Source organism: Neolamprologus multifasciatus, chromosome 2, assembly GCF_963576455.1.
Source record: "Neolamprologus multifasciatus chromosome 2, fNeoMul1.2, whole genome shotgun sequence".
In the NCBI taxonomy this organism is placed as follows: Eukaryota; Metazoa; Chordata; class Actinopteri; order Cichliformes; family Cichlidae; genus Neolamprologus; species Neolamprologus multifasciatus.
The window spans coordinates 35254491-35281188 of record NC_140440.1 but is presented as its reverse complement, the minus strand read 5'-3'; the positions used below and the strand labels follow the sequence as shown (position 1 = coordinate 35281188).

Here is a 26698-nt window from a genome sequence, read left to right as displayed (position 1 = left end):
CTAAATTGTGCCACCTGTAATTGATATTTACATTTAAATGGACGTGTTACAGACGCTGATTGATTCTTTGAACTCCAGGGTTGTTGCTGTATCAGTAGTTTCCTTTCTAAAAATTATCATTTGTTTTAGATCTGGAAAGTTTTGAGGTTAGATGTTGCCAAAGGATGTTGTTCTTGCATGTATGTGCAGCATATTCAGTCATATTAATCTCAGTAGTCTTCTGAGTGGATGATGTGAAGTCTGAGGCAGCTACTGTGTTCTGTGTATATATGATAATGTTGAAAATGTTCTAATTTAATAAATTTTCCAGCCACACACAGGAGACAGTGCGTAGGAGTGTTAAGATCTGCGTAGTATTAAGCTGGGCTTGTGTTTCTGTGCTCAGGATGGCATGTTAGACAGACACGAGTTCCTGACGTGGGTGCTGGAGTGTTTCGAGAAAGTCCGGCCTGGTGAAGATGAGCTTCTCAGACTACTTTTGCCCCTTTTACTACAGGTATACACATCTGCTCATTCACCGTCACCTCATTATGAACCTCAGTCTCAATCTAACCTCATCACTCGTGCTTTAATGGATCACATTTGCGAAACCTGCACTCCTCCTTAACATTCATACAGCTGTGCAGATACACCCACCTGCTCTGTGGTATGACATGCTTCTACAGCTGTCACCACTTTATCCTGTTGTGTTTCTTCGTGTGATGGCAATGACCTTTGGTGACAGCACCCACCGGGGCTCATGGCCCTCATTTTGTTTCCATTTCTGTAGCTGACTGATGTGAATGAACACCAAGTGCTCTGGTTAATGCTGTGACTCTCTCCTCTGTGCCACAGTACTCGGGGGAATTCGTGCAGTCTGCTTACTTGTCACGAAGGCTGGCTTACTTCTGCACGCGCCGCCTCAACTTGTTGCTAAGTGACGGGAGCCTGGGCCCTGGCACAGGAGGGCATCCAGCTCACGGCATCTTGACACAGCAAAGCAACGCTCTGCCCTCCACACCAACCTCCCAGCCAGCGGGAGGCAACCAGCCCCAGACACCTTTTACAGACTTCTATATCTGTCCACAGCACAGGCCTCTGGTGTTTGGTCTCAGCTGCATGTTACAGGTATCCTATGTCCAATTTCATTCTCATGTACTTAACACATGGTTTCTAAGCCCCGTATTTATTCCTTTATTCCTTCTCCCTGCCCCTCTCTCTCCTGTCATTGTCACATTAGAGCATTGTGTTGTGCTGTCCCAGTGCTCTTGTGTGGCATTACTCTTTAACAGACAGCAGAAACAAGACTGGTTCCCCTCTCGACCTCCTGCCCATCGCTCCTTCCAGCTTGCCAATGCCAGGAGGCAACACTGCCTTTACACAGCAGGTACCTCCATCCATACTCACATTTTCCTTTTTTTGTATGTGAAATTATTCATATGGTGTTCAAAAAACCCCTCATGGTCTTTTCTTTCATTTGTTTGCAATTAAAGTCCTTGTATTGGCTTTTCTAGTGCACAAAAGCAATGAATTCCAGCGTGTTACAGTAAATCAATAAAGAACAAGAAATGCACAGAGCAAAACAGATTTGTGCACAAACAGGCTCCCAGTGCAGAAACACAAGGACGGTCTCTGAAGTACCAACAAAGCCAGTTTGAGCAAATGGAAGTTTGCATTGAAATATATGTGTTTGGAGATTCTTTACTTATAAACACAACTGTGGTTTACATAAACCTTCTTCACTGCTATTAATTGGTTATTTAGTTTCCTCATAATCTTAAGATTTGGTTGGCAGTCCCACAGGTTTTGGGTTTCTGTTTCTTGCCCTCTAACAGAGTGGTCTTTCACAGGTTCGTGCAAAGTTGCGGGAAATTGAGGAACAGATTAAGGAGCGAGGTCAGGCGGTGGAGTTCAGGTGGTCGTTTGATAAGTGCCAGGAGACGACAGCGGGTATGAAAACGGTTTCTTTCACTCTTTAGATGCTTGATTGCAGCTTTTAAGAACAAATTAAAAGATGTTGATCTTTTGGCAGGATTCACCATCGGAAGGGTTCTCCACACTCTGGAGGTTTTAGACAACCACAGCTTTGAGAAGTCTGACTTCAACAACTCCCTGGATTCACTGTACAACAGGATATTTGGTTCAGGCCAGAGCAAAGATGGCCACGAGGTAATGAGTTTTGTGTATATTTTAGTGAGTTAACAGTTAAATTCAGTTATAGTTAGTTACATTTTGTTTGGTATTCAGTAGAGGTGGGAATCACCATACATCCCACGATACGATATTATCACAATACTTAACGCACGATACGATATTATTGCAATTTTTTAAAATATTTTGCGATATTCAGATTCTGTACATAAAGGTAAACTTTATCAATATTCATTTTCTCTAATATCAAAGTCTCACACTCAGTCTTTCTCTCATTTCAGTTTGATTGTTGACAAACTGAACGGTTTGTATTACAGTCTAGTCCAACTTAACTGAATCAACCATCTGGTACAATTATAGCTATTCTGAACTATGCAGTTTATGAAAACTATGCAGCCCCTTCAGCAACTGAAGAATTTGAAAGTAAATTAAAACAAAATATAATTTTACATTAAATAAAAAAGTTTTAAACTTAATTAAAATAAAACATGTCTTAAATTAAAATAAGTAAACTGTCATGTTTATTGCTGCCAAAAACAAGTTAAACACATTTGGACAGTGAAGGAATGTCAGGATTCTTGCTCAGAAAAAGGATCAACATGCTCTGAAGTCAGAGCACAAAAACCTTTTTGTAACAAAATATCGATTTCTGCTGTCCCTGTATCGATACATTATTAGCAAACAAAATATCACCATACTACACAGTATCCATTTTCCCCCACCCCTAGTATTCAGTTTAGTTTAGTTCTAGTAGTTTTGGTCGTTTCCAGTTTTGATTGAATGGTTCACTAAAGGCTAGGTTTTTATTTAAGTTAGCAAAAGTGATTTTTTTCCCACAGTTGTTAGTTTAGTTTGAGTTAGCTTTAGTAGTTGCATGCTACAGGAGAGTACTGACCACATTGTTGTTAATTGTAATAAAAAGCAGACTGCTGAGGTGATTACCGATCATCAGATAATACTGCGACACCGAGTGATGTTATTTTTTGGAGATGTTGTCTCATTAAGCGTGTTTCTATCCAGATGTCACCTGACGATGATGCGGTGGTGACCTTGCTTTGTGAATGGGCTGTGTGCTGTAAGCGCTCAGGCAGACACAGGGCCATGGTTGTGGCCAAGCTGCTGGAAAAGAGGCAGGCTGAAATAGAAGCAGAGGTAAGAAACACACCGCCCTCCGATCTGAGCTCTGTTGTGCCTCTTCTGCACCTTTAGTGCACCTTCTGTCACAGAAACCTTATCATTTATTACATTTCTAACACAGGATATATTCAAATTTAATGATCTGTGGCTGTCAGCCGCAGATCTAACAGTAATAATAATCATTTTTGCCACGTTATTACTGTTACAGTTCCTTACTGAATGTTGCCATGCATGTCATCCATCATCATCATCTTTTAATATTTTCCTTTTGTGATGGATTTCACCATTCACTGTTTTTATGAATGGGTCTCTGTGCTGTGAAAACGCTTTCCAGACTGTCGCTTATAATTGCCGATACAAACTCCCTAAAACTTCCTCGAGCAGGAGAAGAAAGAAGTGGGGACACAAATGAAATTGTTCAAATAAAATAAAAGGCAGAAATGCCATTTTATAGGGGGTGTAGTGGCAATTCCTTTTGTTTGACAAACCAAACATCCCACAATTAAAAGTCCACAAGCCACTGCTGCACTGAGATACTATTTCGTACGCAGGCAAAAGAAGTCCACTGTCCAAACTTGAAAGTTGCGTTTTTATGGTTTATTTTATCCAGTTTGGCAATAACAAGATCCATTTTTGTTACTTCCTGCTGCTTCTCCTGCTCTGGTAAAAAACCATAAGCCCACCCCAGTGCATGCTGGTCCTCTACCAGTCTCTTTATTTATAGAAACAAAAATGGCCCTACAGCTCTTCCTGACTAATTTAACAAAGTAACAACAAACAAACATTGAAACAAAATATTAACCGACAAATAAACTTGTAAATAAATCCCAAAATATAAGTAAACTAACAACAAACTTTAACTAATTTCAAAATAATAAAAAATAAGAACAAATAGCTCCAACAGGGGGCTTTTTTTTATTTTCTTTTGCCTCTCCCATTTGGTTCTTTAGCCGTCAGAATTGTTGTCTGAAGACCAACAAGGAGACCCAATGGATTTATTTTGCCAAATGGATCATCATGGCATTGCCGTATTGGTCCATTTGATCGACCTTTGTTTTTATTATTTATTTTATTTTATTTTCAGTTGTTACAGACGGGACAGACATGAGTGAGGGATAGGAAAGGGAGAAAGAAAGAGGAAGGAAAAGAAAAACAGAAGGGGAGAGGGACAGTGAGAAAGGGGGGGGAAAATATCTCCTGGATCACCTGTTGAGAGAAAAATAAGAGAAAACAAGCAACAAAAAACAAAACAAAGCAACATACTAAACAACAGCATGGCATTAATCTAGCTAAGTGTAAACAGCAGTAAATACTAAATATTGAATGTTGTTGTGCAGCACGCAGGACAGACAGCGCACAATGTGCTTTGAAGTAGCAGCCAAGAAAGGTGTGATTTAAGTCTACGAACAGTGAACACCCATGTGCACACCTGTGTGGATCGGCGCGCTTGTATTCAAATGGTTTCCCCATGTAATGGTCTGCAAGAGGGTGTAGAGAGCCATAGCCCCGCCCCCAGGGCATGAAGCAGGCATGGAGGAGATCCAGGCCCCAGACATCCAGAGGGGTTGTCTGGGGGCTTACTATTAACATGACCCATTTGACAAAATTTGGTGGTGAATTTACTGCATGTTTCATGACTTGCAGACATATTTGTGACATTTTGTGATTAAGATCACAGGTAAACTCTGCATTCCCTACAACATAGTATGTATCTCCAGATAATGTGTGAATAGGGTTTTATTCTTTAGTTTATATTTTGACTCAAAGTCACAGTAACCATCTGTTGTCTGAACATATCAGTCGCTGATATTGTTTATTTGTAGTTGTCGCATCCCTAATCTTTGAGTATAAGATTTAGTTAGAAGCTTTAAATGTGTATACACAGCGTGTGTGTAGATTTACTGTAAATCCAAAGAAACATGCTAAGTAAGAACATTTTCTGAGTTTAGCACTCAAAGACTGTCTGTTGCACATTTGTTTGCAGAGGTGCGGCGAGTCGGAGGTGGTGGATGAGAAGGGCTCTGTGTCATCCGGTTCCCTCTCAGCTGCCACACTGCCAGTCTTTCAGGATGTGCTGCTGCAGTTCCTCGATACTCAGGCTCCCACCCTGAGTGAGTCTTTCTCTTTGTTTGTTTCTTGCAGCGATGATTCTCTGATGTGTCACACATGATCTCAGTCTAAATATTGAACGAACTTTACGTCCTTTTGTCTTTGCCTTTTTACTTCATTACTCACTGCATATTTATTGGAAATGATTTGGCAGGGGAAATCTAATAAATTATTCAAATCCTCTTTTCCCCGTCACAGCGGAGCCTGGGAATGAAAGCGAACGCGTGGAGTTCTCCAACCTAGTCCTTCTCTTCTGCGAGCTCATCCGTCACGACGTCTTTTCCCACAATATCTACATGTGCACGCTCATTTCCCGTGGCGACTTGGCTTCTGACTCCCACCTGCCCCGCCCACGTTCACCCAGCGATGAGCCCTCCGATGAATCAGAGCGCAAAGAGCAGGATGCAGGCAGCAGTGTGAAGATGGAGGCATGTTGGAGGAATCTGTTGGCGATGTTGTGTAGAGTTACAGACACAGTAGCTGTGTGGTGTAGAAAGATAACATGAAGTTCTTGTTTGTTCAACAGGATACTGGCCTATCGGAGTCGATGGAAATCGATCATAACTCCAGTGCTAATTTTGATGAGGTATATTGTTGCCATAATTTATACATAAACACTAGGAGCCTTTTCTGTCTGAACATTTTGGTGTTCCTCGCTTGAAGTAATTTCAGACTTCTTTGTCCTGCAGATGTTCTCACCTCCAATGCACTGTGAAACCAAGGGAAGCCCCTCTCCAGAGAAGCCGGTTACAGATCAGGACAGCAAGCCCAACTGTAAGGACAAGGGTATGGACCCCGCCTTTCCTCAACTGTACGAGCAACCCCGCCACATCCAGTATGCCACTCACTTCCCTATTCCTCAGGTAAGAATCTTTACAGTGTGACTTTGAAAACATAAATATTAGGGGTGCAACAATACTCGTATTGATATTGAACCGTTCGATACAGCGCTTTCGGTTCGGTACGCATATGTATCGAACAATACAAAATTTATTTGATCAACTTTTCTTCTGACGATGCTGTCTGTGTTGAGCGCTCAGTGGATCTGCGCTCGACAGTGCAGCCTAGGCGGAGTAGTCGTTAGTCGAAGTTAAGCTCTCCTTGCAACATGGCAAATTGAACCTCCCCCACCCTCATTCAGATCTGGCGTTTGGAACTATTTTGGTTTTCATGTGATGTATGACCCTGAAGGTAAGCGCGTCATGGACTAAAGTAAAACAGTATGTCGGATGTGCCACGCAATGCTCAATTACATTGGTGGGAACTAGTGTGTTAGCGCAGTTAGCTCGTTAACGTGTTGGCCGTCCAGCCCCACGCACGGGGCGATCCGCGGTAGCTCGTTAACGGAGATTTGCCGTGTTGTGGCGTTAACGTCATTTCAGATTAACGCTGACAGCACTAGTGGGAACACAACGAATATGACTGCACATTTACTCCGACATCATCCTCGTGCAAAGACAAGTGGAAGCAGACAAAAACAACAAGCAGCATGCTACAATCTTTAGCCGAGTCATTTAGACAGCCGTTAGCACATGATTCTCCTTATGGGGACCTGATATGTTTAATATGCTGCTGAGAATATAGCCCAGAAGAAGCGTATAGTAGAGCTTTTATTTTGGAAAGATACATTTCTCTGTAATAAACTCTCTTTTCCAAAGATGAGGGATTTCTCCATCAGATAGATTTATTTTTTTATTACTTTGTTGTTTCAGCAACATTAAATTTAAAAACTGTACTTTTGAGTTAAAATATATATTTATAATTTTTTATAAATGACAAATTAAAAAGGCATGAACATTTTTTGTATCGAAAAAATATCGAACCGTGACACCAAAGTATCGAACCGAACCGTGAATTTTGTGTATCGTTGCACCCCTAAGTACCCGATACTCTCTCCTGCAGGGACTTAAGCGCAGATATCTTCCTAATACACTGAAAACACAGTATGACTCAGTGATATTATGTAGTAACTGATAAAGATGGAGAATAATCTTCTTCCTCTGTACTTTGACAACATCTGAACTGGATGTTTGTCAGTACATCTGTTAGTTTTTATTTCGTTTCCTGAAACCCGTTTTCATTTTCAGTCTCAGTTTAACTAGAGCCTAAATTACTGAAAAGCAGATTTCCATTATGAAATCAACCCAGATCAACTCAGGTGGCTGAAAGAAAATATGTTTTGGTGGTTTTCTAGTTTCCTAATGAGGTCTGGAATTGTTTTTCAGCTATTTTAGATTTGATTTCCTTTTCCTGTGAAGAGCTAGCTTTTAGTCTCTATCAATAAAGTCTTATATATTAACTTGATTTGTTTTGCAAGGTCTTTGTGAATGAGTGTAAACGCTATAAAAATGACTTTGCTTAATACATGAAGTTGCACACACACTGAGGCCATTGAACTTTTGAATCTATTAAATCTTAGTCCCTAAATGTTGTTTAAATTCTATAAATGATGCTTTATGGTGGACAAAAAGCATTGATGTGAATAATTTCTAATATTAATATAGCTAAATTAATATGATATTTTTAATGTTATTTGTGAAATGGCTCTGTTTAGTGCTCGATGAGATTTTTTCATACACAGAATTATAACTGCTTTAATTCTGGACTCATTGACAGCGTGATTTTAACACAGTTCAGTAGGGCTGCACGATTTTGCATAAAATGAGAATCAGGATTTTCTGGCTTAGAATTGAGATCACGATTCTCTCACGATTTTCTTTTCCAGTATAAATATTTATTGCACTTATTAACTGCACATCAACTTCGTAACAGTTGAGACTGAACATAAAAACAATAAATAAACATAAAAACAACAAATGTCTCACATTTTGTTGTTGCCGCAAAATGTTGTACTGCTTGAAATTGCGTCTCCACCGTTGCTCGACACTGCGTGTATAGAGCAGGTAGTGCAACAATAGAAAAATAGTTGCAGCACTGTGTAGCGTTTGTCTGGGGTGTTGATCATTTTCCTAAATCCCTCGTTTTGCACAGTGTTGATGGAGCCATATCTTTGGTCAGGTGATAAGTAACAGCCTCCGTAATTTCTTTGTGCCTGCGGGAGTTCGACGGGTATAGGGAAGCGCTGTATAAGGTTCCCGTTATTGATGTTTGGGTGGTTGACCGGGACGGATTTTCTCCTGTCACTTTCTCGTCATCCCTGACGTGCTCTCCGTTGTTTTTTTCCTGCTAATTTTAGCATCACACGGCACAGCTTCTGTATCACGTGGTATAAGGCTCCGCCCTTGTCATTTGTTGAGCAGGAAGAGTGAGCGCTTGTTTTCATGCAGATTACGTCCCGGATCAAAATGCGATACAATCGTCGTCGTCTTTTTTTTTTTTTTTTTTTTTTAATTGTTGTCGTTTGGAAATGAGATCGCACATAAGTATGAATCGAGATCGCGATTTTCTAACGATTAATCGTGCAGCCCTACAGTTCAGTGTAAGATTCTTTTTTTGGGTAGTTTTTATTGTCCTTATCAGCTGGTTCGAAAAGTAACATTTGCTAAATTATTGCTCGTCTTTTTCTTTTGGTTCCTGTCGTTCTTGATTTTATTGAAGTTCATCAGGATCTCTTTCTTTCTTTTTAGGAGGAAAGTGCCAGTCATGAATGCAACCAGCGTTTAGTGGTCCTCTACGGTGTGGGCAAGCTGAGAGATGAGGCGAGACACACCATTAAGAAAATTACCAAAGACATCCTGAAGGTGCTAAACCGCAAAAGCACAGCAGAAACAGGTAACAGCGTTCCTCCTTTGACTGATGCTGAACATTTTCTGTTTGCTTCTCCGGGCATGAATTTTGTCTGGTAGTTTTATGTTTTTTAAGATTACATTACAGTTTTATTTTACCTACTTTTCATCTTTAAGGATGAAAATGGGAGTCAGGGGATTGTTTGAATGTTTTATACATGTTCCCCCAATTGGTTGACTGAATGTTTCCCCCGCATCTTTCTGCAGAATAATCCGTGTTTATCATATGAAAGATAATGTTTTGGCTGAAAGCAACATGGGAAACAGAAGCTTTATCCTGTTTGGTTGTTTGTAAAACATTTTTCACACGTAGGGTAATTGCTTGCTCTCCCACTGTGGCCATTCCAGCCGTTATCCGACTAATAATTCTCCTCTTTGTGTACTTTACATTTGTAACGCCTTTCTTCTGCCCTTCTTAAAAGAAAAAGCCCTTTTTTTCCCTTCTGTTCTCTATGAACCCTCAGGGGGTTACATCACTCAATCTTCTTTCTACCCAATTTCTATGCTAATAGCTTTCATCTGTTCACAGACACTTTATCTCAAATGCACGTGACCTTATTAGTCTGATTTAAGGTTTTGGGAGTAATAATTGCACATACCGGAGTGTTTTATGGCAGATTTCTGAGGTTGTGATGACCTTCCCTTCACAGCTATGTATCTGTTAAATAAAAAGTACCTCGTTCCTTTTCTTTAAAGTGCCTCCATAGCAATGTATTTTGCAGTGAAGCTTCGAAGTAGGCTGGAATAAGATAAGACGCCACTAGCTTAACTAGATTTCATGGCTGGCCTGTTTGGCGGACTGGAAAGAATACTGCTGACCAGCGAGAGCTGCTGCTTCCTTTTTTAAAATTTCTTTTTCTTCTGTTTTTTACCCTCTGCATACACAGGAGGAGAGGAAGGACAAAAAAGGAAGAGGAGTAAGCCAGAGGCCTTTCCCACTGCAGAGGATATCTTCTCCAAATTCCAGCACCTCTCCCACTTTGACCAGCACCAGGTCACCTCCCAGGTTAGACAAGGAATCATTGGTGTCGTGTTTTAGATTCTGTTATTGTTTAAACAGTAGCCAAATGGACCCGAAGGAATGACCTTTCAAATGTATCCGTATAAATATTTCTTCTGTAAGATGTCACAAAACAATTTAATGCCTCAGAACCAAAACAGCTCTGAGAAGGCTGGAACCTGAAAACCTGAGTTTATAAAATATAGCCACTGGCCATGCCATCAGCTGGTTTTTATACTTTGCACCTTAGAGAAAGAAGTGTGAATATTTAGTCGGGTACCAGCTTGGTTAGCATTTAGCATGGTTCCATCTCACAGACACAGAAACCTGAGACAAATCTCTTCAGGGTTGAGTCGGTAAGGGCATCTGGTCTAAAAACACAAACTGGAGCTACCTGCTGGGGTGAGCCCCTCTGTATAAGGGAGCAGCTGAAATAGCATTGGCTTTATTTTCAGCTCCTGAGATTGCCACTTGGTAAAAACGCATCATAATGTCATATATTTAAATTATAAATGGCAGAGAATGCAGTCAGACCTGAATAGTAAAGTGTTTGTAGTATTAGCCCACATATTATAAACTGTGTAAAACATTTTGAAAATTTCATTTGGAACTTTATTAGTTGGACTTAAGTCTTCAAGGGCCTAATTCAGATTACAGAAGCCTCAGGAGGCCCGACGTTGTCTCGTAGTGTTTGGGGATTTACAGTTTAATACATAAGGATAACTTTCCACCACTTTACGGCTGAGTCGGTGTCTGTGTTTATATTAAAGGCATCGTTTGACATTTTCTGAAATATGCTTATTCGCTTTCTTGAAGATTCAAGTGGGTAAGAAGATTGATTCCATCCATATATCTCTTAAACATCAAGCTTTTTTTAACTTTTCTAAAGAGCCAGACTGGCTACTTCCCCATCTTCTGGTCTTTACTATAAGCCAAGCTAATCACCCTTCAGCTGTAGCTTCAGATGTGACAGTTCAGTCGTCTTTTTTATTCATCAGACTCTTTGTGAGAAACTTTGAGCGTTTATTAGTTTTCCTCTTTTGCTGTTTATTAAACCAAGTTTGCCTATTTACCATGATTTGAGTATTAATCCACATGCACTTAAAATTCCAAATTGGTTTCTTGACTCTAAAGAAGATATTTGTTCTCGTATTTCTTGCATATTTCACGTCTGGTATTTTGTGTGCAGGTGTCCAGAAATGTGCTGGAACAGATCACCAGCTTTGCCTTAGGGATGTCCTACCACCTGCCTCTCGTCCAGCACATTCAGTTCATCTTTGACCTCATGGAGTACTCCCTCAACATCAGTGGCCTCATAGACTTCGCTATTCAGGTACTGGCACAGTCACATTTTATGCAGACAAATCAAGTTAACTTCACCGTTTACTCAGCGTCACGTGTAAACATCTGTTGACTGTGCTGCGCAGCTTCTGAATGAGTTAAGTCTGGTGGAAGCCGAGCTGCTGCTGAAGTCATCCAGCCTGGTGGGCAGCTACACCACGAGCCTGTGTCTGTGTATTGTAGCAGTGCTGAGGAGGTACCACTCCTGCCTCATCCTCAATCCTGAGCAGACAGCCCAAGTTTTCGATGGGTATGTTACAAGTTTTAATGTTTGGAAAAACTCATTTTATACCAGTTTAAATTGCAGTCGGTGGACCAAGACTGCGTTGTCATCTTTCTGCTAGATAAACTGAAATAGAGATTTCATCACACACATAAAGGGATGTTTGCAGGGTTAAGGCTTCAGTTAAACTTCTAATTAAAGTAGTAAAGAGAGGATGTGTTTAGTCTTTGCAGAGTTAAAGAATTGTTGTTGGTTTGCAATCATTCAGAAAGGCATTCACTTGACTTTAATTGGGATTTTTATACCGCGGGGATGCTGACGGTGCATTTGATTCCTGAATGCTGTGTACCGTAAAGCACTTAACAAACACCTCTTAATTGCACCTCTAAAGCGCAGTTATTACCACAGTATATCTCTTTCTATTCTTTTGTGGAAACACATGTTCAGATTTTATGTGGCAGGCAATTTCTTGATTTTTAATGATGCAGGCCAACAGGACCCTCGTAACCTTGCGTTTGTGGTGCATTGTTATTACAGTAGTGTTTTTATTAGTGGTTTTTAAATGGATTTTATTACACTGTTTCCCCTTGCTCCATCACATCCTCCTCAGCATGAAATAACCAACTTTTTCTTTTCATAACTGAACGAATCACATTTTCGTCGTATTCACAGGTTACGCATTGTGGTGAAGTCAGGTGTGAACCCAGCAGATTGTTCCTCTGCTGAGCGTTGCATTCTGGCCTATCTGTATGATCTCTACACCTCCTGTAGTCACCTCAAGAACAAGTTTGGTGAGATATTTAGGTGAGGAAAAAAACAACTTGTATAAATGCACAGGAAAGAATGCATAGACTCATAAATTATGCTAGAAAAGAATAATTTGAACCCACTTTTGAACTAATATGTTTGTTTTTTATTGGTCGGTGCAACATAATCTTAACTATTTGTTTTTGTGTTCTACCACAGTGAGTTTTGCTCTAAAGTGAAGAACTCCATCTACTGCAATATTGACCCATCAGACTCCAACATGCTTTGGGATCCTATGTTCATGATGGAGGCCATCGCCAACCCCTCAGCCAACAACTTCAACCACTCCATGGTGGGCAAAATCTTGAATGACAGCCCAGCCAACCGCTACAGCTTTGTCTGTAATGTGCTGATGGATGTGTGTGTGGATCACCGAGACCCAGAAAGGTGCGTTACTCCTGCCGGGCTACACGGGTGTCGGGCTCGGATTGCTACGCTACTGGACTTTGGTTTCGTGACATGTGATGTGCTTTCAGGGTGAACGATATCGGGATCTTGTGTGCGGAGCTGACGGCATATTGCCGCTCCCTGAGCGCCGAATGGCTCGGCATTCTCAAGGCTCTTTGCTGCTCCTCTAACAACGGCAACTGTGGCTTCAATGACTTGCTGTGTAACGTAGATGTAAGTTTCTTTTTAAAGTAAACCTGTTTTCCTTATTTTCTCTTATACATATACTCTCAACAGTGGTCTCATATTAAGCAGGGCTCGCAAAATCGCTAGCCCGACGTCCCGGGGCTAGCGATATCTCCGGTCGGGTGACCAAAATCTATCTCAGCCCCGCCCGTCGGGTTATATGATGGCCTGATGGGCAGGTCTGAGATAGATTTTGGTCGCCTGACCGGAGATATCGCTAGCCCCGGGACGTCGGGCTAGCGATTTTGCGACCCCTGTTAAGCGAAGCAAATGCTAGTTTCTTCCGAAGTTTCATAGTATTTTTGGTTTTTTGGGTTTGTTTTTTTCTAAATTAGGGAAGAATGTTTTTCCACAAAACACGCGTGTTACATTTGATCTCTTGTCTTGTGTCCTTAAGGTTAGCGATTTGTCCTTCCACGATTCTCTGGCAACCTTCGTAGCCATTCTCATTGCCAGACAGTGCTTGCTCCTTGAAGACCTGGTTCGCTGTGTTGCCATTCCTTCCCTTCTCAATGCAGGTAAGAGCTTTTAAATCCCATGAATTCGGGTAAAGGAAGTACTTTATGCCATTGGTTCAAATATTATTGGTCAGATGCCGGGAGCCTTGATCGCATTGGTGAAGTTTACAGTTGTAGTAGTAAAACAGAATCCACAGGAGCTTGATGCTTTTGCCAGCTCGTTTTCACAAGTTCAGTTAGGGATGCCTCAAGTGTGAAACTGTAACAATTTGTTATTTTCCATCAGTAAACATCACATTGTTGATCAGCCGGAATCAGACAGAAAGGACATTTTTAGCAGACGCAGATCTGTTTCCACTATTCATCAAACGCTTTAAGTTTTACAATCTACAATTCAGCTCCTTATCTTTTCAAAAGTAAAATTAAGCAAACCAAGTAAAATAAATGTGAAGATTAAAAGAAAATAGAAAGCACTGAACCGAGACAAAAGGAAAAAGTAACTCTGTTATGTGTATATGCAAGAGTTGAGATTTAATTCTGATCGTTTCACAAAAAAAGAACAATAATGACACAACTCCATCTTTTGATTGGATGTAGCTTCGTGAAGTTTCGAGGAGTGCGCTCTTTATTCCATGCGACATATGAGGACTGTGAAGTTTTGTGACCTACACAACTTCACAGTCCCAATAGTGCATACAGACGTTCAGTTTTGTCCATCTAACTAATGGGATGCATTTCATTGCCTTATTTTAGCATCGTTCTAGAGATTGTTAAACCCTGTCATCGGTGTGCTCCACCGCTAAACCCAAAATAATAATAATAATGTATACTTTATTGATCACCGTGGAGAAATTACTCTCTCTGCATTTAACCCATTCACTCAGTGAAGCAGCGGGCAGCCACTAATCAGGCGCCCAGGGAGCAGCGTGTGGGGTACCTCAAGCTAGCCGTTCAGTGGATTCGAACCCCCGATCATGGGGCGACCTACTGAGCTATCCCTAAGTATTAGGGGTGGGGGGAAAAATCGATACTGTGTAGCATGGTGATATTTTGTTTGCTAATAATGTATCGAACAGGGACAGCAGAAATCGATATTTTGTTACAAAAAAGGTTTTTGTGCTCTGACTTCAGAGCATGTTGATCCTTTTTCTGAGCAAGAATCCTGACATTCCTTCACTGTCCAAATGTGTTTAATAAACATGACAGTTTACTTATTTTAATTTAAGACATGTTTTATTTTAATTAAGTTTAAAACTTTTTTATTTAATGTAAAATTCTATTTTGTTTTAATTTACTTTCAAATTCTTCAGTTGCTGAAGGGGCTGCATAGTTTTCATAAACTGCATAGTTCAGAATAGCTATAATTGTACCAGATGGTTGATTCAGTTAAGTTGGACTAGACTGTAATACAAACCGTTCAGTTTGTCAACAATAAAACTGAAATGAGAGAAAGACTGAGTGTGAGACTTTGATATTAGAGAAAATGAATATTGATAAAGTTTACCTTTATGTACAGAATCTGAATATCGCAAAATATTTTTAAAAATTGCAATAATATCGTATCGTGTGTTAAATATTGTGATAATATCGTATCGTGGGATGTATGGTGATTCCCACCTCTACTAAGTATCATATTTGAATATGATATGTGTGTTTGAAATACTTATCTAATAATAGATAAGGATATGGATAAGTATATTTCTTTTATGTATTATTTATAAACTGCCCCCTTTGGGAGTGTTTTCTTTAAAATATTCTTATAGTAATGTAAATAGTAAAGCCCATTTGTCCACTAAATCTCTCGCTTACTTTTTTCCTTTAGCCTTACTTGCGTTCTCTATACCACTTTCCTTCCAAGCATCTCTATATAACTGCACAGGCATTCTATAAATGAGTGAGCAGTACATTTCAGCCTGGCTCACAGGAAGGAATATCCAGCTTTATAATGCATTAGTTCTATCAAAGGGGAGAATAAACGTGACGGATTTGATCTGGGTCCACAAAGCCTCGGTGCAGTTTGTGCTTTCGCCAGAAAAGTGCCTGCTGTTAATCTTTTTTTCCCTCCCAGAGTGGAGACAAAGCCTCATTCAGCCATGCTGTTTGGTTGCATTTGGCTCATGTTATAACACCACTACATGTGCCAAATGCCAACAGCTCTCACTTGTAGTAAATGCTTTGTTCTCACTCCCTGTTTCACGACAACAGCTCTATGAAAATTCATCTTGCCTGATGAGGAGCCTATCTAGGACAGGGTTTAAATTTAGATGTGTGACTTTGATGTAGTGGATTGTGTAGCCCATCCAAAAAGAAAAAAGGAGCGAACCTTCCTAATGCGATGTGAAGGAACTCGGTGTTAATCAGAGCACATGTTTTGATCCGTGACTTCAGCCTGCAGTGAGCAAGACTCTGAACCAGGAGCCAGACTGACCTGCAGAATCCTGCTGCATCTTTTCAAGACACCACAGCGCAACCCTGTCCCCCAAGATGGTGTGAAGTCAGGTAGTGAGCATCTACAAACGTTTTACCATTTTTCTCAGCTTGAAGCAAAGCTCGTCTTAAACTGGTGTTATAACTTTGCAGACAAGGCTTCAGTTGGTATCCGGTCGTCTTGCGATCGCCACCTTCTTGCCGCCTCCCAGAACAGCATAGTGGTTGGAGCTGTATTTGCTGTTCTCAAAGCTGTGTTTATGTTGGGTATGACTCTTTATATTCCTCTTATATAATTTAAAGCTTAGAGTGCACCTTGTAAAAACTGGTATCAAACACAGGCATAATCAGTTTTGCCAAATGTTTACTGATTGGTTTTGCCGGCTCCTTCTTGTTGCAGGTGATGCTGAGTTGAGAGGCTCAGGGTTGTCGCACACCGCCGGCCTCGACGACATATCCGAAGGACGCAATGTCTCGATCGAGACGGCCAGCTTGGATGTATATGCGAAGTATGTTTTGAAGACCATCTGCCAGCAGGTGAGAATATGAGTTAACCCTTTAAAGCCGGTCAGAGCAGCACGCTCTGTTTTGCGTAACTATTTTTAAATCCCGGTAGCTCTGCAACCACGTGAGCTAGCGCAATAATTTTTTTTGCATATGAAAGCGGAGGAGTTGTACTTACATCTTATGCCATCAGCTTGTCCTCGGTCACAGTTTCCTTCCACATATAGTTTTGCAAAAACTGCATAAAAAGCACTTGCAGCAACAAAAACATAATATTCCAGAAACACGCTTTGCCGATCCGATCAGCTGTTTGTAACACTTCCTACGTCCATCAGTGCGAACTATCGCATGTCCGCCATGATCTGCCCGAAACCGGAAGTGACGTCATTTTCGCGGAAATGTAGTTTTTTACCATCAGGGCTTCATGAGCCTATACTGGTGTTTTTAAAAGTTATCTTTGACTTTATGACTTTCTGTGTGGTTTCTGGGATGCTTAGGACTCATATTGCACTGCTGGAAATAGTTTATTTTGATGCATATGCTGCTTTTTTGCAAATTTGCATTATAATATTTATTTTCGTTTTTCCTGCAGTGTATAAAAATTGGTGTATTTCAAAAATAAAACTATGAAGACACTCAAAATAAATTTCCTGTGGTGGGAAACTATTTTGTGCAACTTTTTTGTATTTACAGTTTTGAGGGATAAGCCTCTTAAATTTCTCTAACTAGAAATATATGTTAAAAAACAAAAACGATTTTCAATTTTTTTGTAGTTTATTGCACTTTTTTGCAATTTATGTAATTACTATGCACTTAATGCAGACATATTATTAAAATCTGGGCTATAATGGTTGTATTGATGTATAGCAACTTGAAATGCTCCCAAAAACGGCTCCACAGCTTGTAAAAATATAATATAAGCTCTGGCGGACTTGGTTCTATGGTAGGTCTTAAAGGGTTAAGATGGTGTGAATATAGTCCACAGTAAAATGAGGTAAATGAAAAAAGAAGATTGCTTTTTACTTTGAGAACTTTGGTCTCATCTTCGGTGCATTTTTTTTTGTCAGAAAGCTTTTGTGAGACAGCAAATAGTAACTGATTATTCTTATTTTGTACTTCACATAAATTCAGTAAGCCAGAGGTGCATAAAAAGCATGAATGAGATCACATTCTGCACCAGATGTCACTTAGATATGAAGGCTGGAGGACGAGCTGGCAGCTCATCATCTTAGAGGAATGCACTTGCTCTGAGACCTCGTAAAATTTCCAAAATATTTTTTAGTCAGCAGCTCTGTTTCATAAGAATTGACCCATTGCCCTGTTTTCATTACCACTCACCTAGCTTTAGCCATGCTTGTTTTGGATGACTGAGTTTATCTTGATACTTGAACCTGAACGTGGGGGTCGCTGGAGTTGTTGACATTTCCCACTTTACGCCTTTTCCCTTCTTTTTCAGGAATGGGTTGGAGAACGCTGCCTGAAGTCTCTGTCTGAGGACAGCAGTGCCCTCCAAGACCCGGTGCTGGTGAACATTCAAGCCCAGCGACTGCTGCAGCTTATTTGCTATCCTCACCGCCAGCTGGACAGTGATGACGGCGACAACCCTCAGAGGCAGCGTATCAAACGCATCCTCCAGGTAGAGAAAAAAAAGTTCACATGATGCACGAAACTTTGTTTGTCGTTTAGAACGAGCGTGTTAACTGTAACAGCTTTAATTTGTCTGAAATCATTTGTTATCAAGTTGTTGCTTGAGTTGGTGGAGTGTTGCTGCCCTCTGCTGGCTAAGTGAGGGTTTCAGTGTCAAACTCATTTCATTTAATGGGCCACCAGAAAAAATCGGATCAGTAAAGAAAAACATGCCCCTGTTTTAAAATACAGACACATAGTGAACTGTTTGTTTACATAATCAATTATTTGTTGTTACTTGTTGCTTTCTGCTCCATTTGCCCGAACTGAACTTGGTAAAAGAGCTTTTGTCCATTCAGCAGCCTCGGCTTGGAACAAACTGCAGAAGGAAAATGACTGAATTTATTTCATTAAGTGCTTTTAAATCTAAACTACGAATCCTTGAGGCCAAGTCCATAACATGCAACTGTTTCTATTAGATTGATTTATTTTAACTGATTTTTTATTTATTTATTTTTATTTGAATTTTATTGAATTTTATTGTATTTGTATTCTTTCACTTATTGTTGCATGTGTGTTGTTGCTGCCTGTGTTTGAGTCATTTCTGTAACTGTGAGACATCTGCTGCTGCCTGTCTCGGCCAGGTCTCCCTTGAAAAAGAGGTTTTTAATCCCCAATTGATTAAGGTTTTAATCAATGGGATTTTCCTGGTTAAATAAAGGTTAATAAATAAATAAAAATTATGAGCAGCCTTAGTCGCGTAAAGTATCAAAGGCTGTTTTTAATATTCACATTATGTCCCTTTACATGTGGTTTAAAACAAAAGCAGAAAATCTGACATGTTTAGGACATGTTTAACACAGGACTAATGCCTCAACTATAACTTGTTCATGACAGGTTGTTAATTTCTACCACAAGAATATAATTTAACAGTAATCCTTTCCCTGATGCAGAATATGGACCAGTGGACGATGAGACAGTCGTCTCTGGAGCTGCAGCTGATGATCAAACAGAGCACCAACAATGTGAGTGTTATCTGTTTGTTTTAAAAAAGAAAAGAAAACAACGTAATCGTGGGATTTCTGTTATCAGACACATCAGATTATTTCTTATTTGTTTTCCTTCAGGAACTCTACTCTCTCTTGGAGAACATAGCCAAGGCCACTATAGAGGTGTTCCAGAAATCAGCTGAGATGAACTCCAGTAACCCCTCAGGGAACGGGGCAGCAGCCCAAGGAGGCTCTGCATCGAATAACAACAGTACCACAAGCAAAATGAAGCCTATTTTAAGGTGCGTCTCTCCTCGGGTCTTGTTAAAATTATTTTATGTTTGTTTTTTTGTTACGTCTGGACATTTATTTATGAGAAAATATCATAGCCATTGCATTTGGGTTTGAATACAGCGATGCTGACGTCTAATATTTCTTATCTGCAGCTCATCAGAGCGATCGGGTGTTTGGCTGGTGGCTCCGTTGATAGCCAAGCTGCCCACGTCAGTCCAGGGCCATGTGCTGAAGGCGGCAGGAGAGGAGCTGGAGAAAGGGCAGCACCTTGGCTCTTCTTCACGTAAGGAGAGGGACAGGCAGAAACAGAAAAGGTATGTGGCAAACTAACATCTCTTTGTTGTTAAACCAGTTAGATTTCTTTGATCTGGAATCTCAGAAAGAAACGTTTGGCAGGAAGGACATTTTCATTTTGTAGCACTTACACATATTATGAAATCTCCAAAAACTCCAAATGATTCCTTTTTCATCAAGTGAAATTTGTTTTCCTTTCACAGTATGTCTCTGCTGAGCCAGCAGCCGTTCCTGTCTTTGGTCTTGACCTGCTTAAAAGGGCAGGATGAACAGAGGGAGGGTCTCCTCACCTCCCTTTACAGCCAAGTGCAGCAGATTGTCACCAACTGGAGAGAAGACCAGTACCAGGATGACTGCAAGGCAAAGCAAATGATGCATGAGGCACTGAAGCTACGACTGAATCTTGTAAGCGTTTTTAAAGAAGAGACAGCTGGTTTAAAAAAAAAAAGAAAGAATTGCATGAATTAAATCAAACTGCAAAGAAGGCAAAAAAAAATCCACATTGATTTATCATCTCTGTGGGGAGAAGTGCCTAACATTCACACTAGGGCTGGGTCACTGATTTCTAGAATCGATTCGATTCCGATGCACAAAGTCTCGAATCGATTTGAATCGTGGACATTTTGCCTCAGACAGTCAGAAATATTACAGTTCAGATCATGCATCAGTACATTTCCATATTTTTATATCTATAAAACGAAAGCTGACACTTGCGAGACTTGATCAAAGGTGTGAGCATCACAGCAGATGCCTTTGTGTCAAAGTATCTGAGGATAAAACAGAAAAACGTGAAGGTGATTCTCCTGGGATCGTTCAAAAACGAAAGAAAACCATTAATCAACACATGAACATTGCCTGATGCTGCTGACGTGAAGCAGAGCAAAGTTACAGAGGTTTTACTAGAGACACAGCTGAGCGTTTTGCAATTTTGCATCATTTTAAAAAGTTTACATTTGTTCGGTATTGAACGGCAGAAATGAGGCTTTCTTTTTGGAAGTAAAAGACAAAAACAGCGTCGACAGGCTGTAAACAGCAGTAGACTTGTGCGTAACAAGCAAGCGAATAATGCAGAAAACAGATTTTTAGACGGAAAACTGTTGTTGAAGTACAGAGAGAGAGAGAGAGAGAGAGCTGTGCATGAAGTGTGATTTTATCCTGGTGGAAGCAAAACAGCAAAAGTCAGAGTGAATTCATGACGATGTTTATGTGAAGCGTAGTTTGGATCTTCTTTTGCTGCTGGTTCGGTCAATATTGTTTGGAGAGAGATCAAACCTTCAGCTTCAGAATCAGCGCAAAAAGGACGTGAACACAAAGCTCGACCCGCCGAAACATCAGAGTCAGCGAGCTGTCGGCTTTCAGCCCCGACCGTGTCCGTGCCGTCGGGTGAGAAAGGCGACATCTCACTGATTCTGATGTGTCGGCGCTTATTGTTTCTGTCTTTGTGCAGAATCCGTGTTCCTGCTCTCATTTACTGTTTGGTGGTTGTTGAAATTTTGTGAGGTTTAGCCTGAGATTCTGGCGTTTCGGCCAAAATAAATTTATATTAAAAAATCGATTCAGGATTTTAATGGATCATTATCACGTTATCCAAACTAGAATCGATTTTAATCGATAAATCGAAAAGCAAAGCCCACCCCTGATTCACACCCTTGCAAAGTCATTGAGAGCAACTAGCATTCGGTATCTGAAATCTTTGGCATGCCAGGGATCGAACCAACAACCTTTGGATTATCTACGTCTGTAGCCACAGCCACCCGTCCAATCATAGGATGCATCCTTCAGTTGATTATGAGAAAACGGATGTTGTGTATCAGTGCTACTTTGTATCTCTACATTTGCATTAAATTGGTGGACATTAGCACACAAGTGAAACTATGATGTATTCCATCAAGTTTGTTTTAGAGATGGTGCTGAACAAAAATGTGATTTTTGGCTTTACATTTGAGTGGGTGTAAAATGGATTTTGCTGATGTTTTTAGCAGAGCATAAATTTGTTTTTCAGCTCTGAAACATTTATATTTGAAGTTAAAGTAATTTTAAAAAATGCTTTAAAAATGTCCAAATTTTAAAAGAGTGAAATTCTGACCGGCTGCTCTGTGCTGTGAGGGCACATAGTTGGTTGCAGGGTAAAACTTGGCATGGCTTCATTTAATATATGGATTATGAAGCAGTCGTGTGGAAAGATTTGGTTTGTTGAAAGCTGGAATGACCAATCAAAGAAATGCAAACAACATCTTTCATGTGAGCACTATTTAAAATCACCTGTTCTTCTTCTTCTTCTCCCATCAGGTCGGTGGCATGTTTGATACAGTGCAGCGCAGCACGCAGCAGACCACGGAGTGGGCGGTACTACTCCTTGACATCATCAGCAGTGGCACAGTGGACATGCAGTCCAATAAGTAAGTGTTTGCTTCAAAGGAACTTCTATTGAAATATTGGCACATTATTTCTATGAACTGGATTTTCCAGCTGCTAGCACTTGACCTGCATTTTTAAAAGTTAGTCGTATTTTGCTTTGCAAGAAACTGTGGAGTACCATCGAATGTCACTCGTGAATTTTTGAATAGTCAGTCTAATAAACTATAGTTTGAAAATCTTGAGTGTTACTGCCGGGCACTGACTTTATCTAACTGACTCCTGACTCTGCTTCTGTCCAACAGCGAGCTCTTCACAACAGTGCTGGACATGTTGAGTGTGCTGATTAACGGCACGCTGGCTGCTGACATGTCCAGCATCTCTCAGGGCAGCATGGAGGAAAACAAGAGAGCCTACATGAACCTGGTTAAGAAGCTCAGGGTAGGATGAGCAGTTTCCTCACTTATGCAAGATTTTGTTACTGTGTATAATACTTTCCATGTGTGATGTTAGAATAGAATAGAATAGAATAGAATAGAATAGAATAATCCTTTAATTGTCCCACAAGGGGGAAATTTGGTTGTAACAGCAGCCAAAAAGACAAATATACTACAAACAGTTACAGGACACAGAACAGAAACATACACAATTTTTCTTACATATTTACATTAAGGACAATGGTTACTATAAACAGAGAGAACTGTACAGTTATTAAATTAAATAAAAATAATTACAGGTAAGAGGCAAACCAGGTTGTAGTGTGAATCGGTTAATTAACTAACTTATTGCAGTTACAGCATTGATGTAAACATCTGTGTTTGTTGGGAGCAGTTCAGATTGTACAGTCTGACAGCTGCAGGGAGGAAGGAGCTGCGGAAACGCTCCTTCATGCATCGAGGATGTTATGTAATGCTCAACTGTGGTCCTTATTATGAAGGATCAAAAAAAGTCACTCTGAATAAGTATTGCATGAAATATATTAAACATGTCATTTAATTTTCCATTTAATTGTATTAACTCGTTAAACTGTTTTTAAATGCATGTATTTATTCTAAATCATTTCTGCTAAATGATCGGTAATATTAAGTTACTATTGCATGATTATTAAATTACTTAATACAATTAGTAAATAAATACCAAAATAAATAAATTCAGTGTCAAAAGAAAAATGTTAATGCATGATCTGCTTTAGAAGTTACTGCGTATGTAACAGCGACTTCCTTATGAGTAGTAAAGGTGTATTAAGTAGCGAACTCACCAGATTAAAGGCTGAGCGCCGTCTATAAAAATAACCACTTGAGTTCAAGTTTAAAATGAGACTGACCACAACTGTCAGAGTGACAAAAGTGAAACATTTGCTTTTTCACCTTAAGTGCCGAAGGCTTGTATACTGTGAACACTAAAGGTCACGGTTAATTCTTGCTGTAACTATCTTGGTTGTTGATCATTTTGCATGTGAAGCCAAAGTAATGGCTTTGCTCATGTAGACATTAAATGAGAAGATTTTGTCCATGTAAAGTTAAGTTTTATTAACACTCACTCCATCTGTTTTCTGTCCGCAGAAAGAGCTCGGAGATCGGCAGTCAGAAAGTTTGGAAAAGGTTCGCCAGCTTCTGCCGCTGCCCAAGCAAACCCGCGATGTCATAACCTGTGAACCTCAGGGTTCGCTGATAGACACTAAGGGCAACAAGATAGCCGGCTTTGAGAAGGAGGTAAACACTTTCTTTTTATTTGTCGATATACATCCTGTACATTAGGCTTATAAAATTAGATGTACACAGTTTTTATATTTTGAAAGAGGGGTAGAGAAGAACTAAAGATGCAAATACTGCAGCTTGTAAAGATAAATACAAGTTAAGGTCACAGGAAAACCAGATAAACCTGCAACGAACTGATGCTCACTTGATGATTTTGAGTTTAGTAAGTTTAATTTGTCTCTGATCTATCAGGGTCTTCAAGTATCTACCAAACAAAAGATTTCTCCGTGGGATGTTTTTGAGGGTCTGAAACACTCCGCCCCTCTCTCCTGGGGCTGGTTTGGTACGGTACGTGTGGACCGTAAGGTGACTAAGTTTGAGGAGCAGCAGCGATTCCTCCTCTATCACACCCACCTGAAGCCCAAACCACGTAGCTATTACCTGGAGCCGCTTCCCCTACCCCCTGAAGAGGAGGAACCCCTGACGCCTGTCTCACAGGAACCAGAGAAGATGATCGAGGCGGTGAAGACAGAGAAGAGTGTAGCCACGGTGCCACCAGAGGCCAACAAAAAGTCTAAATCCAAGAAAAAGAAAACGGCTTCTAACAAAACAGAGGTCTGTTATCCTGCCAACTGATGTTTTTGTTGTTAAATATGAGAGATCATTATATTTGATTGATTTCCAAACTTAAATAAATACTTGATCCTCTGTGACTAGGACTATAACCGAACACCAGGCCCTGCCTACACAAGTATGGCACCAGAGTTGATGCAGAACCCCACATATCCCAGGACCATGCCCTATAATCCACAGAACGTGTACACACAGAGCCAGCCTCTACCTCCAGGTCAGATTACAGGTCAGATAGTAACTGCAGGATACTCTCATCATTATGACTTATGCTGCTGTAGCACCCAAGAGGAACTGCCACAGCTGGAACATCTGGGATTGAGACTTATGTTTTATTTGTTTCTCCACAGGAGGTCCAGGTTTAGATGCTCCATACAGACAACCAAACCGCAGCCAAATTAGCAAAATGCCCGCTCGGCCTAGTTATCCAGGCATGATGCCCGGCATGCCGGGAAGCATGACTGGCATCATGGGACCAGACAAACAGTACCAAATGACTTTTAAGCCCCATCCCACCATGCCACAAGGCCCGAATCTGCGACACCAACTACAGGTCAGACTGGTGAGTCTGTACCTCTGACATGTCGAGCAATACTTACTCCTTAAGAATAGTTGTGCCACCTTAGCACTATTTAGTGAACGTAAACAGACGTAGTTTGTGTTTAACTGCTGCTTAAATTCTGATCCTTGATTGTTTTTATAGTGGAGAAAATGAATAATTCAATTTTTGTGTTTTCAGCATCAAAATCCAAACGCATTAGGGCAGATTAGACAAATGCCACCAAACCAACAATATACTTCAATGCAATCCCAGGTAAGTGTTTTTTTTCTTTTTCTGACGTTCATCACATTTAACACAAGCTTGTATACATGATCAAACATAGACCACACACCGTGTTTGAAATCGATGCCTGTGGTCTTTCCTGGTCCTGTCTGCAGTCGTCTCCTCCTCCTTGCTTGGCTTATCAACATTGTCTTTATTTGTGCTACACCACAGGGCTATACCACATACGGATCCCACATGGGAATGCAGCAGCATCCATCTCAAAGTGGTAGTATAGTACCTCATTCCTATGGCAACCAAAATTTCCCAGGTGCACATGGAGCCAACCCTGCTGTAGTGGATCCTCTAAGGCAACAGAGGCCAAGTGGGTATCTTCTCCGGCAAGCCCCACAGCCCACAGGCTACCCACAGAGCATGCAGAACACACAGAGGTCAGTATTATAAGTAAATCTGCAAGTTTGATCATTATTAGCACTTAGAAGTCTTTTTGTCCTTGTTATGCTTGCTGCATTGTTGCATATGCTAATTTTTCTTATTGGCTTGTACATATCAGGTTTCCCCACCAGCAACTCCAGCAGAATCCTATCATGCCATCCCATCTCGGTCAAATGGGACAAGGTGTCCATCCAGGCTTGTCCAGGCCCGATCAGATATTAACAGAACAGCAGCAGCAGCAGCAACAGCAGCAGCAGCAATTAGTGCAGCAGCAGTACCTCAGACAACATCATGCAGTGATGAGGGTATGTCACTTATATGAAGTTAGTCACATCTTAGCTATGGCTTGGGTTTTCTTAAAACAGAAAAAAGTTGCCTGATGCAGCTTTAAAAACTAAAAAAGGTTGATGGGAGGCTGTGCTTAAAGGCGTGGCCTGTAAACGCAGAGAAAGTTGCTCTTCTAGCGTAGATTAAAGTTCTAAAAGCACATCACTGTGTTAGAAATGTAGTGGTATTGAATAACGTTAACTTTACTTTTCAACACGTTGTCACAGCTAAATGTTTCCTCCTATGCTGAATAAAAGTTGTTCCCAACAAAATTCGTCTTATCTCAGATCGATAGGATTGGTTCCCTAGCTTTGTCTTCTACCATATTAGGGAAAAAAACACCATTTGGATGTTAACTTGTTTAAATCTGCATCTTTTGAGATTAAATCCAGTATGCAAGAGGCCCTTGCTGTTCTTTCGGCTGTTGTGGTGCATTATTGAAATTTACAAGCTTTTTCTATGTTATGTTTCCCCAACCAAAGCAGGCACAACAACATCAACAACAGCAGCAGCAGCAGCAACAGCAGCAGCAGCAGCAGCAGCAGGTCCAACCACAGCAGGTTCCTCCTCAACAGCAGGTTCCACAGCAGCAACAGCCACAGGTGACGGCTGTGCCTCCACCGGGCCAGGCGCAGAACCAGGGCCTGAGCATGCAGCCGCTGCCACCGCAGCAACCCATGGTAGGAGTCCAGGTGACTTTAGTGGCTTTTAGTACTCCAGGCAGTCGCAGGATTTATTCGTTACGACTGGAC

The 26698-nt window shown here is 40.7% G+C and overlaps 1 protein-coding gene and 1 pseudogene across 7 annotated transcripts in view; one reads left to right on the top strand and one right to left on the bottom strand.

The window, feature by feature from the left end:
* Positions 1 to 26698, bottom strand: part of LOC146524976 (uncharacterized) — a 125765-nt pseudogene that overhangs the window by 43321 nt on the left and 55746 nt on the right. The window lies entirely within an intron of this gene.
* The window catches only part of med12 (mediator complex subunit 12), a 38168-nt gene that overhangs the window by 7737 nt on the left and 3733 nt on the right, over positions 1 to 26698 (top strand). Inside the window, exons 6-41 of one of the 6 annotated variants that reach the window (XM_085130650.1) lie at positions 386 to 496; positions 835 to 1107; positions 1220 to 1366; positions 1830 to 1929; positions 2012 to 2148; positions 3151 to 3282; positions 5252 to 5378; positions 5575 to 5804; positions 5903 to 5962; positions 6066 to 6239; positions 8964 to 9108; positions 10010 to 10128; positions 11312 to 11455; positions 11550 to 11713; positions 12359 to 12490; positions 12653 to 12880; positions 12970 to 13114; positions 13524 to 13644; positions 15973 to 16083; positions 16165 to 16278; positions 16412 to 16548; positions 17972 to 18151; positions 19095 to 19166; positions 19269 to 19432; positions 19577 to 19738; positions 19922 to 20123; positions 22008 to 22117; positions 22379 to 22514; positions 23636 to 23785; positions 24023 to 24385; positions 24488 to 24629; positions 24751 to 24953; positions 25140 to 25214; positions 25398 to 25615; positions 25738 to 25924; positions 26429 to 26638. In XM_085130650.1, the coding sequence (XP_084986776.1) occupies positions 386 to 496; positions 835 to 1107; positions 1220 to 1366; positions 1830 to 1929; positions 2012 to 2148; positions 3151 to 3282; positions 5252 to 5378; positions 5575 to 5804; positions 5903 to 5962; positions 6066 to 6239; positions 8964 to 9108; positions 10010 to 10128; positions 11312 to 11455; positions 11550 to 11713; positions 12359 to 12490; positions 12653 to 12880; positions 12970 to 13114; positions 13524 to 13644; positions 15973 to 16083; positions 16165 to 16278; positions 16412 to 16548; positions 17972 to 18151; positions 19095 to 19166; positions 19269 to 19432; positions 19577 to 19738; positions 19922 to 20123; positions 22008 to 22117; positions 22379 to 22514; positions 23636 to 23785; positions 24023 to 24385; positions 24488 to 24629; positions 24751 to 24953; positions 25140 to 25214; positions 25398 to 25615; positions 25738 to 25924; positions 26429 to 26638 (5625 nt within the window). Of the gene's footprint in view, positions 1 to 385; positions 497 to 834; positions 1108 to 1219; positions 1367 to 1829; positions 1930 to 2011; positions 2149 to 3150; positions 3283 to 5251; positions 5379 to 5574; positions 5805 to 5902; positions 5963 to 6065; positions 6240 to 8963; positions 9109 to 10009; positions 10129 to 11311; positions 11456 to 11549; positions 11714 to 12358; positions 12491 to 12652; positions 12881 to 12969; positions 13115 to 13523; positions 13645 to 15972; positions 16084 to 16164; positions 16279 to 16411; positions 16549 to 17971; positions 18152 to 19094; positions 19167 to 19268; positions 19433 to 19576; positions 19739 to 19921; positions 20124 to 22007; positions 22118 to 22378; positions 22515 to 23635; positions 23786 to 24022; positions 24386 to 24487; positions 24630 to 24750; positions 24963 to 25139; positions 25215 to 25397; positions 25616 to 25737; positions 25925 to 26428; positions 26639 to 26698 lie in introns of all 6 variants that reach the window. The other 5 variants (XM_085130671.1, XM_085130663.1, XM_085130642.1 and 2 more) reach the window with 5 other exon arrangements.